The sequence below is a fragment of the Cervus elaphus genome, chromosome 33 (genome assembly GCF_910594005.1).
Source record: "Cervus elaphus chromosome 33, mCerEla1.1, whole genome shotgun sequence".
In the NCBI taxonomy this organism is placed as follows: Eukaryota; Metazoa; Chordata; class Mammalia; order Artiodactyla; family Cervidae; genus Cervus; species Cervus elaphus.
In genome coordinates, this window is record NC_057847.1 from 73,658,711 (window position 1) to 73,677,364 (window position 18,654).

At 43.9% G+C, this 18,654-nt stretch overlaps 1 protein-coding gene across 12 annotated transcripts in view; it reads right to left on the bottom strand.

Annotated features, from left to right (window-relative positions):
- CLASP1 (cytoplasmic linker associated protein 1) overlaps positions 1 to 18,654 on the bottom strand; it is a 266,051-nt gene that overhangs the window by 57,898 nt on the left and 189,499 nt on the right. For 4 of the 12 annotated variants that reach the window (XM_043894522.1, XM_043894520.1, XM_043894519.1 and 1 more), the window contains 4 exons: positions 9,709 to 9,812; positions 7,873 to 7,896; positions 6,383 to 6,627; positions 4,621 to 4,684 (listed from right to left, as the gene is read on the bottom strand). In XM_043894522.1, coding sequence (XP_043750457.1) covers positions 4,621 to 4,684; positions 6,383 to 6,627; positions 7,873 to 7,896; positions 9,709 to 9,812 — 437 coding nt within the window. Of the gene's footprint in view, positions 1 to 4,620; positions 4,685 to 6,382; positions 6,628 to 7,872; positions 7,897 to 9,708; positions 9,813 to 12,781; positions 12,845 to 17,705; positions 17,814 to 18,654 lie in introns of all 12 variants that reach the window. The other 8 variants (XM_043894511.1, XM_043894514.1, XM_043894512.1 and 5 more) reach the window with 5 other exon arrangements.

Genomic DNA, 18,654 nt, shown 5'->3' on the forward strand with positions numbered 1-18,654 from the left:
TTCAGATATTACAAAGCATTCTCTTTATAAAAAGATACTATAAAAGCTATACTAGTATTTATAAAAGAGTACGGCTTAGGATAAAAGGGACTGAGAGCCGACATAATCCTCACACCACAGGGCAATCATCACTGCTGCCTCCTGTGAGACCAAGTGCACAGTGGCTCACCCCTGAACCAGTTTCAGAGAGGTAGATGGTAGCACTGCATGCCTATGTGGTTAACGGGTTGTGCTCCGCTGGGACAAACCAGCTATCATAGACTTATTCAGTCATAACGCAGGAACTATTAACCGCCAGGGGTCTCTCGGGGGACAGCTCAGAGAGAAGTCAGTGAGTCCCAGGTGCGGGACTCCTGGCTTAGCACTAAGGCAGCTAGCAAATATCGACTAAGCTGAGACCTCCAAACTCACTGTACAAGAGCCTTCTGATGGAAACAAATTTCCTTCTTTATCCTCACATTCTTTATCCTCATGTTCTGAATCAGCAATCTAGAGGTGACAGGTAATAGAAATTTCATCAATGTCCAAATCCACCTAATATCCCTTATGCTATACATCTTATGAGTCTTACACTTTATTTTTTTTTTTTTTTTTAAATTCTTTATTGAATTTGTTACAATATTGCTTCTGTTGTATGTTTTGGGTTTTTGGCCCTGAGGCATGTGGGGTCTTATTTCCCCAACCAGGGATCAAACCTGCATCCTTGCATTGGAAGGTGAAGTCTTAACCACAGGACCACCAGGGAAGTCCCGAGTCTTACACTTTAAATCTTACCGCTCTTAATATTATCTTAGAGAAAATCTTGATAATTTTATCTTTGAACATCTATGTGGCCTTTAAAATCAACGCTTCTTGGATTTTATTAATATTGTGAATGTTAATCTGGTTGGGAGGGTCAAAACAGAAATTTTAAGACATGTTTCAAGACCAATACCGAGGAGAATTGTTGCCCCCTGGCAAAAAACGGAGAATCCCTGCGTTCACTGCCCCCTGCTCCTGTGAGCATCTCAGAATCAAGGGAGGGGAGTGATGGTGTTTTCTGCACCCCAAGCCCAGAGGGGTGCTCAGCAAGTGCTGAATGGGAGCACAGGCAGGTGGATGACGGACATTTCATGGACAACTTCTACAAGGAGGAAAGGGCAGGAAAAGAAGGGAGAGGATAACTGGCTAGGCTTCTGGCCATGACAGGTCTCCTTCCCCCGGTAGGACTGAGAAGAGACCATTTTTACTAGGAAAACGATAGTGTAAGATGGTTAAATCTTGCACATCAAGTACTTTAAGATTTGCTTGTATTGATTTTAGGTTTTCTTAATTTCTGTGGAAGTTGAACGATTCTATGAAGACCTACAAGACCTCTTAGAACTAACACCTAAAAAAGATGTCCTTTGCATTACAGGGGACTGGAATGCAAAAGTAGGAAGTCAAGAAACACCTGGAGTAACAGGCAAATTTGGCCTTGGAGTACAGAATGAAGCAGGGCAAAGGCTAACAGAGTTTTGCCAAGAGAATGCACTGGTCATAGCAAACACCCTCTTCCAACAACACTAGAGAAGACTCTACACATCTTCTCACCAGATGGCCAATGCCACAATCAGATTGATTATATTCTTTGCAGCCAAAGATGAAGAACCTCTATACAGTCAGCAAAAATAAGGCCAGGAGCTGACTGTGGCTCAGATCATGAACTCCTTATTGCCAAATTCAGACTTAAATTGAAGAAAGTAGGGAAAACCACTAGACTATTCAGGTATTAACTAAATCAAATACCTTATGATTATACAGTGGAAGTGACAAATAGATTCAAGGGATCAGATCTGATAGACAGAGTGCCTGATGAACTATGGACGGAGGTTCGTGACACTGTACAGGAGACAGGGATCAAGACCATCCCCAAGAAAAAGAAACACAAAAAAGCAAAATGGCTGTCTGAGGAGGCCTTACAAAGAGCTGTGAGAAGAAGGGAAGCGAAAAGCAAAGGAGAAAAGGAAAGATACACTCATTTGAATGCAGAGTTACAAAGAATAGCAAGGAGAGGTAAGAAAGCCTTCCTCAGTGATCAATGCAAAGAAATAGAGGAAAATAATAGAATGCGAAAGACTATGGATCTCTTCAAGATAATTAGAGATACCAAGGGAACATTTCATGCAAAGATGGGCTCAATAAAGGACAGAAATGGTGTGCACGTAACAGAAGCAGAAGATATTAAGAGGTGGCAAGAATACACAGAAGAACTGTACAAAAAACATCTTCACGACCCAGATAATCACGATGGTGTGATCACTCACCTAGAGCCAGACATCCTGGAATGTGAAGTCAAGTGGGCCTTAGGAAGCATCACTACAAACAAAGCTAGTGGAGGTGATGGAATTCCAGTTGAGTTATGTCAAATCCTGAAAGATGATGCTGTGAAAGTGCTGCACTCAATATGCCAGCAAATTTGGAAACCTTACCAGTGGCCACAGGACTGGAAAAGGTCAGTTTTCATTCCAATCCCAAAGAAAGGCAATGCCAAAGAATGCTCCAACTACCACACAATTGCACTCATCTCACACACTAGTAAAGTAATGCTCAAAATTCTCCAAGTCAGGCTTCAGCAATAGATGAACCATGAACTTCCAGATGTTCAAGCTGGTTTTAGAAAAGGCAGAGGAACCAGAGATCAAATTGCCAACATCCGCTGATCATCAAAAAAGCAAGAGAGTTCCAGAAAAACATCTATTTCTGCTTTATTGACTATGACAAAGCCTTTGACTGTGTGGATCACAATAAACTGTGGAAAATTCTGTAAGAGATGGGAATACCAGACCACCTGACCTACCTCATGAGAAATCTGTATGCAGGTTAGGAAGCAACAATTAGAACCAGACATGGAACAACAGACTGGTTCCAAATCAGGAAGGGAGTACATCAAGGCTGTATATTATCACCCTGCTTATTTAACTTATATGCAGAGTACATCATGAGAAACGCTGGGCTGGATGAAGCACAAGCTGGAATCAAGATTGCCAGGAGAAATATCAGTAACCTCAGATATGCAGATGACACCACCCTTATGGCAGAAAGTGGAGAGGAACTAAAGAGCCTCTTGACGAAAGTGAAAGAGGAAAGTGAAAAAGTTGGCTTAAAGCTCAACATTCAGAAAACTAAGATCATGGCATCTGGTCCCATCACTTCATGGCAATTAGATGGGGAAACAGTGGAAACAGTGTCAGACTTTATTTTTTTGGGCTCCAAAATCAGTGCAGATGGTGACTGAAGCCATGAAATTAAAAGACGCATACTCCTTGAAAGGAAAGTTATGACCAACCTAGACAGCATATTTAAAAAGCAGACACATTACTTTGCCAACAAAGGTCCATCTAGTCAAAGCTATGGTTTTTCCAGTAGTCATGTTAGGATGTGAGAGTTGGACTATAAAGAAAGCTGAGCACCGAAGAATTGATGCTTTTGAACTGTGGTGTTGGAGAAGACTCTTGAGAGTCCCTTGGACTGCAAGGAGGTCTAACCAGTTCATCCTAAAGGAGATCAGTCCTGAGTGTTTATTGGAAGGACTGATGCTGAAACTCCAATACTTTGGCCACCTGATGCGAAGCTGACTCATTTGAAAAGACCCTGATGCTGGGCAAGATTGAGGGCAGGTAGAGAAGGGGACGACAGAGGATGAGATGGTTGGATGGCATCACTGACTCGATGGACATGAGTTTGGGTAAACTCCGGGAGTTGGTGATGGACAGGGAGGCCTGGCATGCTGCGATTCATGGGGTCGCAAAGAGTCGAACACGACTGAGCAACTGAACTGAACTGAACTGAACTGATGGTTGTTTTGGTCCTTTATCCACCCTTTAACTTTCCTGATATCTTCACTCCTCTGTTTTCTTTCTCTAAAACCATCTAACACCTTCAAAGGCTTCCTCCCAAATACTGGTTTTTATTTAAAATCTGGACTCTAAGTAAACTTTTGTCAAGGGTCTTGCTCTCAAGCTCCACTCCTAGAAAGGGCTTGTCTCTCACTCTGGGGTACTCAGCAGGGAGCCCTTGTCAAAAGGCCAACCTCAGGCCCCGCAGAGTCACGGGCACCAGCTGGGTGGCCACCATCCAGCAAATTCTTAGAAGTGGCAATCTACTTGGAGAAATACTTGATGTGGCTTTTTAGTCAATCCATTCTATAAATGCTATCATTTTTCTATCTTGTCCTATACAGACAAATTCTACATGGGTCCCAAAAAAACAATTTATATACTTATTTTCTTCACTACTGTAACTTTCTAAAAAAGCACTATAATACATTATTACATCGTAGCATCCAGCCTACGTACTTCCATGAAGTATGCAAAACTGTTCACTGAGTGAATAGAAGACTCCATCTGATTCTCTCCAGGGTAACCCTTGCTTGAAATGCACTTTACTTAATGACACTCTATGGACAAGAGAAGCTTCTAAGCCTTCTGTCTTTAAAAGATATAACATTAAAAAAAAAAAAAAAAAAGATATAACATTAAGTCCTGTCAAAATAAGTCAGGGAGGTCTGCACTGCACGGTGGGGCGGGTCTGCCAGTCTGAAGAAGTGTATTATAGACAAAGACATGCGGAGGGGACACAAGTGGGCAGCTCAGACCTTACCTTGCTGTGAGGGTCAGCAAACATTCGGGTGAAAATCTCACACAATCGTTTCAATTCTACTCGACTAGGAAATAAAATGCAATAAATTTAATGTTTAATGAGTCAACACTGAAAGTAGTTACAGCTTCTCTAAATCCTTTTATTTAACATGCTTTATATAATTTTTATGTAACACCTTTTTTCCTGCAAATGAATTATCTAAATTTTAATTTGACGGAATTACAGAGGAGTAAGAAATCACACCAATTCTGGTCTTGTTCTAAAGTGAAACTTAATCTCAGAGTGTGATCACACAAGTTTACACACATGCACATATGGCAAAGCCAGGCGCCAAACCCTGCTCACTTCATTTCCACACGCGACAGATGAAAGGTAGTCAGATCAATTCAGAAAAGCATGTGCAGCGGGCTCAGACAGACCTGGATTTTAGTCTCAGTTCTGTTATAGTCAAAGTACTGTGATATCTTTATACCCACTTCAGTACAACGAACCGCTGCTGACTATCTACCTGCTGCGCGGCCTAACTCAAGCACACACTCGCCTCCCATCAGCGCCCCTGTGACATTGCTCACCCGGAACTGCACTACCGACCCCGTCTGTACTTCAGAGTTTGATTAGAAAGTGTCATCTTCTCCCCCACACCACCCCCTCTCAGATCCAACGGTCCTTTTAACATCGCTAACCATGAAATCCAGACCAGGCCAGTGCTAACCAATAGACGGCTAGAGCTTATTCAATGGATACGTGGAGAACACTAAGAGCCAAGAAACCGGGGCCACCAGAATCAAGGAGATTACTGGAGAATAATGACATTTCATCGCTTTTGTTTTCTGACAGATCACCAGACCACCAGAGGTGACCTACACTTCAGCAGGCACGGGCATGCAGAGAGTGGCATGAATAAAGGGGGGCAGGGAGTTAAGGCGGCAGGAAGGAATACGGCAGGGGTCACACTGACTACAGACGGCTACACTTGAAGCCCAGTGACTCCTCAGTCCATGCTCACAGAGTTTTGCAGAGCCATCCATGAACAGAAACACTTTACTAGTCTCACAGTATTGCTTAAAAAAGTTATTCAAAGAATGTAACAGACTATACTTCAAACATGGCTGGAACCACGAGATTCACCCTGCAATCAGTGACACATCAGTGCTGTCATGTTTTATAAGAAGCATTTCTTCTTAGATATAAAATAATGGCGTGTCAATGGTACCTTAGATCCGATGAAATATGGTATAAACATGTGTTTTTGGTGTATGTAATACATGCTTATTTTAGAAAATCTATGAAATACAGAAACAAAAACAAAAGCAAACATCACTAATTCTAGAGACAATGCTGGGCTACTTGGGAGTCTCCATCTGAGTGTCTCTACTCTGCATATTTATAAAAACCACACATATGCACGTGCACAGGCAAACACTTTAGACTGAGACTGGCATCATTTTATCCATGCCTCTGAAGTGTAAGTAAACTGTACTAACTTCAGAGTTGTTTTTATGTTTTACCTAAACCACAAACTGTTCTGAGTTTTCTCAAAACACCTACTAGACAAATCTGAGCTGTGCTGAACCACATGTTTCCTAGACCTAATAAGCTATGGAGTGTCTCCCCGATATTTAAGTTCCCTGGAAGGCAAAGACCACATCTGAGCCATCCTGGCCTCTCTTGGGCCTGCCCCATAAATGACCATGCATCCGTGTCAGGCCCTCATGCGTGCAACACGGGGCTCCGTCTGAAGGAACCTGGCCTCTCGTCCTACCTCAGCGTCCTCTGGCTCTTGAGCAGGTTCTGCAGACCCAGAAGCCCTTCCTTCCTCTCAGACCAGTTGGAGCTGGCACAGTGGTTGAGCACCTCGGCCACATCCTCAGTCTGGCGCAGGTAGTGGGGGATACCCCCGTTCCGGGAGCCGTAGGAGCGCTCGGAGCACACGCTAGAGGCGTCACTGTTGGCGTCATCATCAGAGTACATCCCGTAGGGCTCGTATCTCCTCCTCACAGGCTTCTTCTGCCAGATCCAATGAGGGGTCAGGGAAGAAATGGAAAGGCAACATGGGTCTCAGCACACACAGTCAACAATGAAGAGTTAAATACTGACACACAGACACACACACGAACACACACATGGGCACATGCACCCACACCTTCCCTCTGCTTACAGGTTAGGGGAAGGGAAACAGAACAGCAGACTTCTGGGAGGCAGAATGAGGAGTAAGCAGAGCAACCCACAGCAGAGGGAGGTGTACGGCCCTCTCAGTAACATGGCCCCGCCACGTGACTTCAGAAAGCCTCCTCACCTTTCCGCCTCAGTGTCCCCATCCCTGAGATAATACTGACGACCCTTCTCACAGGCCTGCTGTCAGGATTGAGTGGAATTATATGCTAAACAGCCTAGCTTAGCATCTGACACATGGAGCCTGTGAGCCCACCACCCTTTCCCAACCAAAAGCACCCTGTCTTGAGCATGGTCTGTAAGTAAATTTGTCTGAAAATTCATGCTCCCTTAAGAACATCTGACACTGCAATGTCAGTGGTGTAGTGTCCTATATAAAAGGATGCTCTAAAGACCTATGCCATTTTTATTAAGGACTTACAGTTTTACAACACTAATAGGCCTCCTTAGACTAGAATACCCACTTCATTCATGTCTCTTATCCTGAATATAAAACTATTAAGTTAAACCCCAAAATTATATAGCAAGAACTATATAAAACAGATAAAATTTAATTTCTCTAAGAGGAAAACAAGTAGCTATGGGCTTAAACTGCACCAATGTAACTTCCTAGGAATGTGGCTTGTACACACATCACAACTTACCTGGGACAGCTCTGCCTTCCACCTACTGTCCCCACATAATTATTAATGGCACCCTCCCTCACGCTCAAAAGTATCCTTGTTAGGATGATAATTATACGGCCATCTCACTTATACATGAACTAGATTCCTAAGATAAGAAAAAGCTGAATGTAACCACTCATGAAATAATAACAATGTAAGAGACAAAACCTAGGTTAGTAAAATGAAACACTAGTAGGATAAGGGGCAGAACTTGATGTTGGAAAACAAGGCTCAAACCCACGTGAGACATGACCAGTTCTGTCGCTAGCAGAAGCACCACTAGTTTCCACAAAATCACAGTTCAGAACAGAACTTCTATGCTAGGCTACGTTTTTGTTGCTTTTACCAGCTCCTAAAGGAAATATACTCACAACAGAAAAAAAAAGTTATAAAACAAAAGTCAAAGCACTGGTACCTTGCTCCTGGAGTCTCCTAACAGCTGTAGGCAGGAAAATATTGAAGGATGGGGAAAAAGCATAGAGAATTATGTCAGAAGCATATGTGGGGATTGTTCTTGCAACAAAAGTGTACAGCAAAACATATATTAGCAAACCAAAAATACAGGTTAGCAAGCAATTCATATCAAGCGAATAACAAAGAATGCTTTCACAATGGCATTTCCTAACCCTCTTGCACCTCTCTTATGAGACCTTCCAGAATCTGCTCTAATTCTTTGCTGAAACTCTCCCCACACCACTGAGGCACATCCCAAATGTCGCTATTAACTCTGTCGTCTGCTCCTAGGAAAGCTTCTGTCCCGGGACTTCCTTTCTGTGAGGCAGGGACTGAGTACCATCCTGGCACTGGCTTCTGAAGCAGGTCATGGGGAGAGACCAAGAGGTCTGAACAAAATGTCGTAAGGGCCCTGGGAGTGTAAGGACAGCCAGAGCTCGAGCAAAGCCCAAGTCAGGCAAAGGCAAAGCCCAGACTCTGGAGTCCCGCTCTGCCCCCTGGCGCTCTGTGCTGTGTCCCTGGGGCAGATCTTTAAGGACCAAGGGGACACGCCCTCCCCCTCCCCCCACCCCAGCCACCAAGCGTTTTGCGCATCCATCACTTCTCACCCCACTGGTTCCCACTTCTTACAGTCCCAGAATAGGTAAGAAACAAATTCCAAATGCTGCAACTTGGAAGGAAAGCTGCTACATCAACTCTCCAACTTGTGACTCTTGAAGTCCTACTTAAAGCAATTATCCTGAACTCCAGTACCTGCCGGGCCAGCCCTCATCAGGAAAGCACTAGGAGACTGGAAGACTGCTCGCTCACAGATGTTTGTCAGAGAAACCTGGCTGAGCAAGAGTAAATGAGGGAGGGCCAGGAGGGATGTGAGCTAGAATCCCTGAAGCCATACACTGTCAAGTTTTGGTCAAATGAAAACAGGGCTGGATTAAAAATCTCAGGGTCTGAAAGCAGGGTATTATAATGCTTTTCTCTTAAAACAGTACAAGTAAGACCAGAGACCAGACAGTTCTCTAAAGCATGTCTATTTTAAATGCTGAGCACATAAACCAGAAGAAACAAGAGGCTGTGTTACTACCAGCGGAAATGCATCTTTAAAAGGCAATTTGATCACAAGCTGATTCTACTGAGGAACTTTTTGCTAGGAGCACAAATTTAAGGACTTCTAATCACTTTATATTGCTTTTTAAAATATTACATTATAACAATGCAAGAAAAAACATACTCCACTAGTGCTTCATATCCTCAGAGTTCATCTTAAAATCTGGGAAAGTTTCTGTAAATAATGACTTAAAGACTCATTCAAACAAGTAAACATAAAAATCATACAGAACAACTAGTGATGGTAATGGAATAAATGCAAGAGTTTCAAACCATAAAGTCTGTGACCTACTATTATACAATGATGTGCTTAGGCTATGCCATCAAAGCCTGTAAAGCAACAGAAGCAAAAGAAGGGGCAAAAAGGAAATGCTGGAAAAAAAATGGATAAAAAAGGAAAGGAAGAAGCCCAATGACATCAGACAAGCCCGATGCCATCCGAACCTCTTTGTTACCGAGGAGCAGAGGAGACACTCTTGACGCTAATGCAGCTCGAAAGGCCAGTCTTCACTTACATACAGAGTCAAAAGTTTACGAAGAAAGGAATAATAATTTAAATTTACCCAATATTTATATGATCTCAAAGAGTATCAAAGAAGACTTAGTGACCTGATTTGGAGGCTACTTCCTGTGAAGACAAAGAAAAATGTAGGTCGGTAATTCAAAGAGACTCCACACACATCGGGCCTCTTACCAAAGCATCAGCAACAGCAGCTTCCAGATCTGTACTGGTGCTCAGAACCCGCATGGCGTTCACAGAACCAGGAATTCTTCCTGCCTGGCCGAGCCCAAAGCGGTCTAGGTAAAAAACAAAAGCAAAAATATATGTCATTTTAATTCAAATGTTTTCATTTCTTTGCAATGGCCCTTGCCTCATCCCACTTACTGGAGAGAAACACTGAAAAATCTCTAGCCAGTTTTTACTGCAGTTGGCTTGTAGTTTCAACTACACTTGACTTGTTTACCAGTGGCAGAGGTTACAATGTTCACATTTAATACAGTTGCATCCTGACAACTGAAATGGTTCTTTAAGGATATTTTATTTTGGAAAAGTGCTGAGATATAGGCTGGAGAGGGGAACTTATCACAGAAGGGAACTGGGCCATGAGTTGAGCCTTTTCATTTATTTAGCACTCTCTCTAGAGGCAAAAGAAGCCCTGATATTTGGTCAAACTAATTAGAAAGCTCCATGGTTTGATAAATGAGTTTTAATGCAATATGTAATAAACAGACAAAGTTTGAATCCAATGTATTATACTGATCTCTCTGCAAATTTTCATTACTGTCACTACTGTTTGTTATTAAGCTCAATTAATTTTAGGTATCTGTTCATCATGATGCCTGTGTCACCAAAGGTTGTTTAAAAATCAATGTATTAAAATTCTTTAATCTTCACCACAAAAAGCTAGTATCTCCACTGAAAAACATTAATCATTCAGATCACATAAATTTTTTCTGAAGTCCCTCAAAGGATTTTTAAATGATAATCTTTATATGTGTGAACAAAATGGACAGAATGCAAAAAAATTTTCCAATTTTAGTGGTTCAAACAACCATTATAAGCTTATTAACGATTGTGGACAATAAAGACTTTTTTCTTTGGCCATTCCACGAGGCTTGCAGGATCTTAGTTCCCTGACCAGAGACAGAATCCGCGCCTCTGGCAGTGAAAGCACTGAATTCAAAAAGACTAACTTAGAAACCCCTTTACATGAGTTGTCCGGCCTTCCTTCAGAAAGGCTGAGGTTATAACAATGCAGGAGAAAGTCCGTGTAAATTACACTGGTGGTTTCACTCCCGGACAGGGCTTTACTGGGACACAGATTACACGGAACTCACCGCCCCTGTGAGTCCCTGCTGCTCGCCACTGTGGCAGCTCAAGACAAAGCAATCCAGTAAATGCTTCTTGTTTAAAATTTTAAGATTAAAACCACTTTAACAAATAAGACACTGTTTGGACAAGGAAAATCTCCATATGTGGTGTACTCTAATAATGAAGGCATTTGGTGGGGGAGGGAGAAAGAAAGCTAAAGTCTGTCTTACATAATTGATCTTTCCTATAAAATGATATATTTCAAATTTGGATAGGTAACAAGACATCAGCTACAAACTGGTGAACTTTAAAAGTGATGTGTTATTTAGCTTTTTAAAATTGTCAGTTTTGAAACATATCTTCCACTGCCACAGAATGGGAGAAAAAATTTAACTACTAATCAAAAGTTATACAATTATGAATTTTTAAAGAGAAACAAAAATTGCATGTTATACTATCCCCTTTTTTAATGCATTTGTTGATTATACTGAATTTCATCATTATGTGTATGTTTAAAAGGTGATAACATGCTGTATAAAATCAATTATATCTCTCTCTATAATATAAATTATCAGTTCAAATATGAAACAATTAGAAATTTGAGATTTATGATGCAGTTTTATAAATGATCATTGTTCAAGTCTTTCTCATTTTTCATTAAAAAAGGGTAGATAGTGAGGGATTTATGAGTAACAGAATGAAAGTAATCCAGTTATAAGCCATTTAGAAATTACCCAGCATAAACTTAAATAAAACATAATCTTAATTAAAAAAAAAATAGATCTCATGCCAGCAAATCTTGCTCCAGGGATAACAGTGATTCTTCAGACACAAAATTAAAACTGTGAGAACAAAGCAATTATTCTGCGCCTCTCAGACGTGTATAGCTTCGCCACACACAGTGACTGCAGATACTTATTATCATAGATAACTGAATTTCAAATCTTAAGGGGAAACGTTTGGAGTGAAGAAAATTTATAAGCCTTTTGTTTCCACCAGACCAAAATCTGCTCTATGTTCTCTCTGGTACCATTAAGTTTCCAAGAGATGGATACGTACAACTGCCCTCAGCCTGGCCCATAATCTTTAGGGGAATGTCCTAATCAAAGAACACATAATAAAATGCATAGGTGGTTCATTCAGAGAAAAAACAGCAACACTGACTCAGTAAATTGGTCACAGTTGTCATCATCAACAGTCAAATTTAACAGATGATGCCTCGTACTCAGTTGATAAAACTGTAGTCATGAGGGATTATTAGTTTATCAAAATGATGCCAGTTAAATCTGGCAGATTGAACATTACTGAATGCTTACTTTCTGCCCTAATGGCCAACCAGGGCATTTTGGGTATTGTTAAAATGGGGCTGAGGCAGTGTTTCGGGTCTGCAGGCTGCAAAGGCTACCTTTGGCCTGACCTGATTATCCTAATCATGACTTGTTTTTCCATTAAAGTTTCAGGGAAATCCACTTCCTTCCATCCATGTGAAAAGGGGTATGCTCTAATTGAACATCTGGTCACTAAATAGTACCTCCAGGTGATGAAAACTGGACAGGAATAACTAGCATTCATAGATACCACTTTACTGGGAGCAAAGACTGGGAGACGAAAGCCTCCGTTGGATGAGGTCCATACCCCAATTCTCCTAGGGACCCCTCAGGACACCTATCTGGGGTTGCTGCTTTCCTGCAGGAGGGACTGAAAGCAAGGGCGGAAGTGCTTCCCCATCCTTCTGTTTTAACATAAATATGAACACTAGATAAATGATGTTGTCAAACAAGCTACAAAGCATCTATAGCCTATTAACAGAACCATAAACATTCAACAACTTAAAAAAAACAGAAGCACACCGCGGGGGGAAAATATGAGGTGCATCCATGCCAACTGCTAGTGAATAAGATGGGAACAAGTGTGACAATGCGTGTGAGACAGGCATGCATGAACACGTGTTCACCTGACGGCCCCACAGAGTCAGCCGTGGCGAGAGCACTAGTGGACCTGGAATGACGTCGAGAGGCTGCAGGTAAAAGGAACGGCAACACCCACAGGGTTAACACACGAGAACCTCGGACAGCAGCGGCCGCAGGCCGGAGGGCGCGGGGCTGCTCCCGACACAGCCGTGCGTCCTCATGGAAGGAGATGGTGTTGGAGATGAATGGACAGCGAGCGCCGAGCCCCAGCCTGTGCACCCAGCGGCCCGCGCCTCCGGTGCGCGCCCACGACAGGAGGCACCGTGGCCTCCGTGGACTGTGCACGGGCAGGCCGTCCGGGGCCACACCAGAGGGGCGGCAGCAGCCTGGGTTACACCTCTCGTCGGGAGGCGATGCACAGGCAACCATGCACCATGTACAGAAGCGGAGGAGTCCACAATGTCCTCTCAACAGAAACAGCGTGAGGCCACAAGAGGGGGCTTGTATACAGAGCATGGACAGACAACAGCTCCTACTGTACGGCATGGGGGACTAGGCTCATGTCCTGCGATAAACCGCCACGGAGAAGAATACGAACAGAGGGGTGCGTACAGGTGTGCAACTGAGTCACTCTGCTCCATAGCTGTAATCAACACAGCCCTGTACACCAACCACACGTCACTAAAAAATAAAATTCTTTATGCTTCACAGAACAAAAATTGATTGATTTAAAAGGGGGGCGGTCAACAACTATAATTCCAGTTTCCCTAGTTTGTTGTTCTGCTGCACAAATATCCTAATTATTAACTACCTCATTGTTTAACTGTTGGAAAGTTAAGCAGTATGTTTAACATCCTTCCTTGGAGAGGCAGCTCGGGACTCCGGTTGCGAGCACCAGCTCTGTGACACATGCAGGCTGGGAGAACGGGCCTTGGGCAAAGTACTAAAGCTCTCCGTGCCTTAGTCCTCACCTGTAAAATGGGGCTGACAGTGGTGCCCTCCTCTTGGGAGCTAAGAGGATTAAGAGAGCTCATACATCAAACACTTGAAACAGTGCCAGGCACAGGATAAACCGCGGAGGCAACAGAAGCGCGGCGCTGGTGGTCACAGCAATGCTCAAGCATAAACTCTACTTTACACTTAGATGTCAAATATTATTTTACTAGCAAGTACTCATAATAATCACATCAATACATCAATCTGAGAAAATATATACCAAACTCCAGACTCGTGTGGAGGGAATGACTTTTAGAAATAATTATGAAATACAGGCTTGGGTCCAAACCCGAATTTATTGACCGGAGTACCACACAACATAAGGCTTTTTCTTACCTCGGGGGCGGGGGGGAGGTAACGTGCTTCTAATCATTACGCGGAAAGAACACAGTGACTGCAACAAGCAGGTTCACAGGTTTCCCGGAGCGACCCTAAGCCGTGCTGCCTCCCACCTGCACAACCGGAGCCCAGAGTCCCCGAGTGCTAACATAGTTACTCGTGGAGGGGCAAAGCCTCAAACTCTTCAATGTGACTATTTATCTAAGCTCATGTCACTTTATGAAACATGCATATCTGCCGGATAAGAGACACTAAACAGCAAAGGTCACCTGGTCAGTGAGGATAAATTTTTATCAGCATGCAAAAGAAAAGGAAAATTCCTAATTTCTCAAGATGCACGAAAATAAGTCAGCAAGCTCTAGAACAGATATTACCAAATAATCACTTTCCTTAAATAAATAAACTGACAAAATATTGTGTAAGACTGAAACAAACTACTCATTTCTTAAACAAGCACAACGGTATCATATCCTGATAGTTTAAACTGGAAACAGTGTTTAAGCAACACCTGATCTGAAGGTTCATTATGAAGCTGTCCTTTGGTTCTGTTTCAACAGAATATTCTACGCAAATATGTCATATAATGAGTTCTTCGTCATGTACTCAAGTGAACATCCCACAATGGAATCCAAGCGGACCCACTTACATAAACGCCTCACTGACAGCAGAGTCCTAGAGCCCTTAATCTTCCCAAAAGTTGTCACCGTGACCATTTAAAGATATATTCATACCATTAAAATGGTCCAAAACAAGTTTTTAAGAAAAATACAGGATGTCCTAATGGTCCAGTGGTTAAGAATTCACCTCCAATGCAGGTGACACTGGTTTGATCCCCGGTCCAGGATGATTTCACACGCCACAGGGGCCCGTGCGCAATAACCGCTGAGCCTACACTCCTGGGCCCATGCTCTGCAACAAGAGAAGCCAGTGCAATGAGAAGCCCATGCACCGCAGCTAGAGAGTAACCCCCACTCACTGCAGCCAGAGACAGCCTGCACAGCCACAAACTACAAAAAAACCCACAAAACCTACAAACTCAAACCCAATATGCAGTCACCAAAACAGTTACTTCTGTTCTTCTTCTATAAGTGAAGGCTGGCTGTATAAATGACTCAAAGGGGCACTGACACAGAGTCCCGCTGGTTGACAAGGGGGCGCAAAGTGAACATCAAGTGAACGAGACCGAGAAGGAGACACCACGCCCTCTGAAGGGCACAGGAGGTTCTCTAGGCGGCAGCAACCTCGGGCGTTTCTACATGCATTCTCAGGTCCTGTGGTCAAGCCTGGGAACACGGCCAAGCAGGGTGCTTGCTCCGAACCCGGGCCTGGGGAGGCCTCAGGAAGCATTCAGCTCACTCTGGAGGAACAAGAGAAAGACGCCTCAGATGAGGTGGAGGAACAGCCAGGCTCTGAAGTCACAGTGTGGGATCTGGACAGAGTGGACTCTTCTCCCAGCCTCGGCTGCGTCATCTGAGAAGAGGGGCGAGGATGCCGTCCCAGAGGCTGAACAGGACCCGCGGGGCCGTGTGCCCTCTGACTGCTCGGAATGGGGCAGGGACACAGACGCACTGCTGCAGCTCTGAGCCGGACAGAAGTTTTATAAACAGATTTAAACTCGCCCTCCAAAAGAGGCATGCTCTAAAAGCTGAGCTGGAAAGAGGCTAACTCCTGCCCTGCCCACACAGAAGAGCACGCTGCGGCTAGAGACGATCGGAAAGAGAGGCATCCACAGCCACGTCTCCAGCTGCGGGGGCAGCAATGACAGACATCACAACCCGCGCCGTCACCAGAAAACACCCGAGTGGGAACGCGGAGCTGCGTCCTCAGCCCCTCGGAGTCCAGTGAGGACCTCAAGAGTCCAGCACACCTTGCCTGGGCCACAGGCCACATGCTAGGGTCACAAAGGCTGCTTCCAAGGGCAGTAACAAACACAGCAGTGTCTGAGTGAAATAAAAACAGGGAACTGCCTCTGAGAGACAAAATGACCAATAAACAGACCGAATTGTTCAATTCTAAGTTATTCGGAAGGGCAAATCATGAACAAGGATGCATACACAGCCATAATTTGAAGGGAAAAATAACCAGTTCTTACAGAAAAAAGTCACCATTGTTGCCCCTGACTGTTCTTGAGGATTTTGGTCCAACACTGCAGACTGTGCAGGAGCTGGGAGGGTCCAGGCGACTCGCGCCCTCCTCAGGCCCCGGTGCTCAGCAAGCAGGACACTCACACAAGCGTCTCCTCGCCAAGTCTGGCGGGTTGTCTACAGGGCCCTGCATCTGTCTTCCTGCTCGTTCTGAGAACTCCACAAAGGACAGTGTTCACAGAGGGATAGATTTAGATTTTAATTACTGATTTCGGGGAGAAAAAGATCCGGGGAAGAAGTATATGATATCAGAAGGAGACAGAGGAAAATATTAAGACTTAATGCTTTTGCTCCACCATCCATCTTCCACAGTGACATTTTTATATTTGAAAGACCTGCTTCATTATTAGAGTCAAAATAACAGAATGTTGAAGTTCACAGCTCCAGATAATAACTTAAGGCCTTGGCCCAAGTACTGTAAGATGATTTTGACCTTACTTGCGAAGCTTATCATGACAAAAACAGACAACTGCACAGTACTAAATATGCCAAACAACTAGAACACAACTACTGAAGAATACAAAACATTTCTTTTTTGTGAAAATATGTGCTGAGAGTGCAAAGTGAAAAGGCATATGTCCATTTTAGAGAAAGGCAGGACTATTAAAACTAAATAGAAAAAGTAAATTCAGTATCTATAAAGGATACATGTTTCTCTTTTTATCTTATTTTTCCTGAATACTAGAAATTGTTAAAATACAAATTCTGGCTATAAGAAAAACTGAATGGGGCTGTGTCAGACAGCTCCAACTGGCACCCAACTGGTGATCAGAGGTACGTACTTACAATGTACCATGGCCACCAAATACTGTGATTTTTTTTGTCCTCGGGTGGCAGTGGGTCACAAACATTAAAGAGCCTGTGGAGCCCAGGAAAAAGGAAAATTTCTTAATAATTAACAGTGAACATCGAGGTGTGCTATACATACACCTTGTCAGTTTATCCAAATTTGTAGACTGCTCTAAAGAAAGTTTTCAAAGGACTCATTCAACAGAAGGACAGCTGATATTCATGCTGCTTTTCTCATTAACGTTCCTACCCCCAAAGTGAACACGTTTAGCTTCCTAAATGTTATCATGATGTTACTTTTTGTCCTTCTTTGAAGTGACTTACACGTGGACTGATGCCTTGTAAGGTGAAAAACAAGTTGTATAAATTCAACGACTGTGGATATGCTCTGAACTCACTCAAGTCTGAAGCCCAGTGATCTCTGGCTGAGCTTCACCTCCCACTGGCCATGACCTCACAGGTGGGCTTGCCCAGGAGCCAGTGGTCCAAGTGACAACGGTACAGAGGGAGGCGGTGCTTTTTCCCTCTGACAAATAAAACCTGGGGAAGCCAAAACCTGAGCATGCAGAGGGGTGCCAGGAAGGGGGGCTCGGGAAGAGGGTGCAGAGCAGATGCTCACGGGGCGGTGGTGCAGGGACAGAGGCCGGCGGTTGGGCCTGGCGGGCGGGGCGCTCGGGGTGCCCGGCCGGCGGGTACTCACCGAGCGGCGTGAAGCCCCGAGCAGGGCTCGTATCCCGGCTGCTCTCACGGCTGGCATCGCGGCTGCACCCCTGACTCGTGCTGGGTCGAGGGATACGGCTGCTCCGTGCTAGCGTGCAGCATGAGGGGTTTCAGAGAAGGGGAACAAGTTTAATGAAGACAGAGAAACTCACACACGGTCAGTCACATTCCGTTTGCATGATCACTGACAACAGGAGGGGTGTAGGCAAAACTCAACGTGCTCACTGCCTCACAAAGCTGTGAACTGCAGCAGGAAGGCGAAATGGCATCTGACGGTGAGACAGCCAAAGAGAGCTCTCCAAAGAGCAAACTGGGATCAGAAAATACAAGGTCAAAAGTTGTCCAGAGATGATCAGTTTTTATGGCTTTAACTTCTCCGCAAGAGGATAATAAAAGGCCATGGTCATTTTCATATGCAATGGGTCCTTAGAAAGATAATTTAATTTGGATTAAAAAACAGAATAAAGGCTCTGGTCACTGAGCTTCATGAACTTACCTAATTAAGAGGGTTCACTGCTCCCAGCCCGGCCGTCTTTACAAACAGAAGTCACAAGGGCTGACCCAGCTACAGAACCTGCCTACTTCAAACCAGTGTGGAGATGCTGCAAACATAATTACTAAACCAACAAACATATAGAATCGGGACCGATAACCTTCATTCACTGGCCTTGACATTAATTCCTGCTTTTTCTACAGGAAGCCAGAAAGATCTGCCTGTCATCCCTCCCCAAGTGCCTTCACTTACCCAGCTTCACACCTAAGTCCATGGCAAGGGGCCTGATAACTTCAGTACTCATACTGCGGATCAGCCACTGGCCTGAGAAGAACTAATACAGTCTCATGTCTCAGGATACTGGGAAGACAGAATCCAAGAAGCCAAAGGGCTAATATAACTTGGCCATAAATCTCAGAAAAGATCACGATGCCCT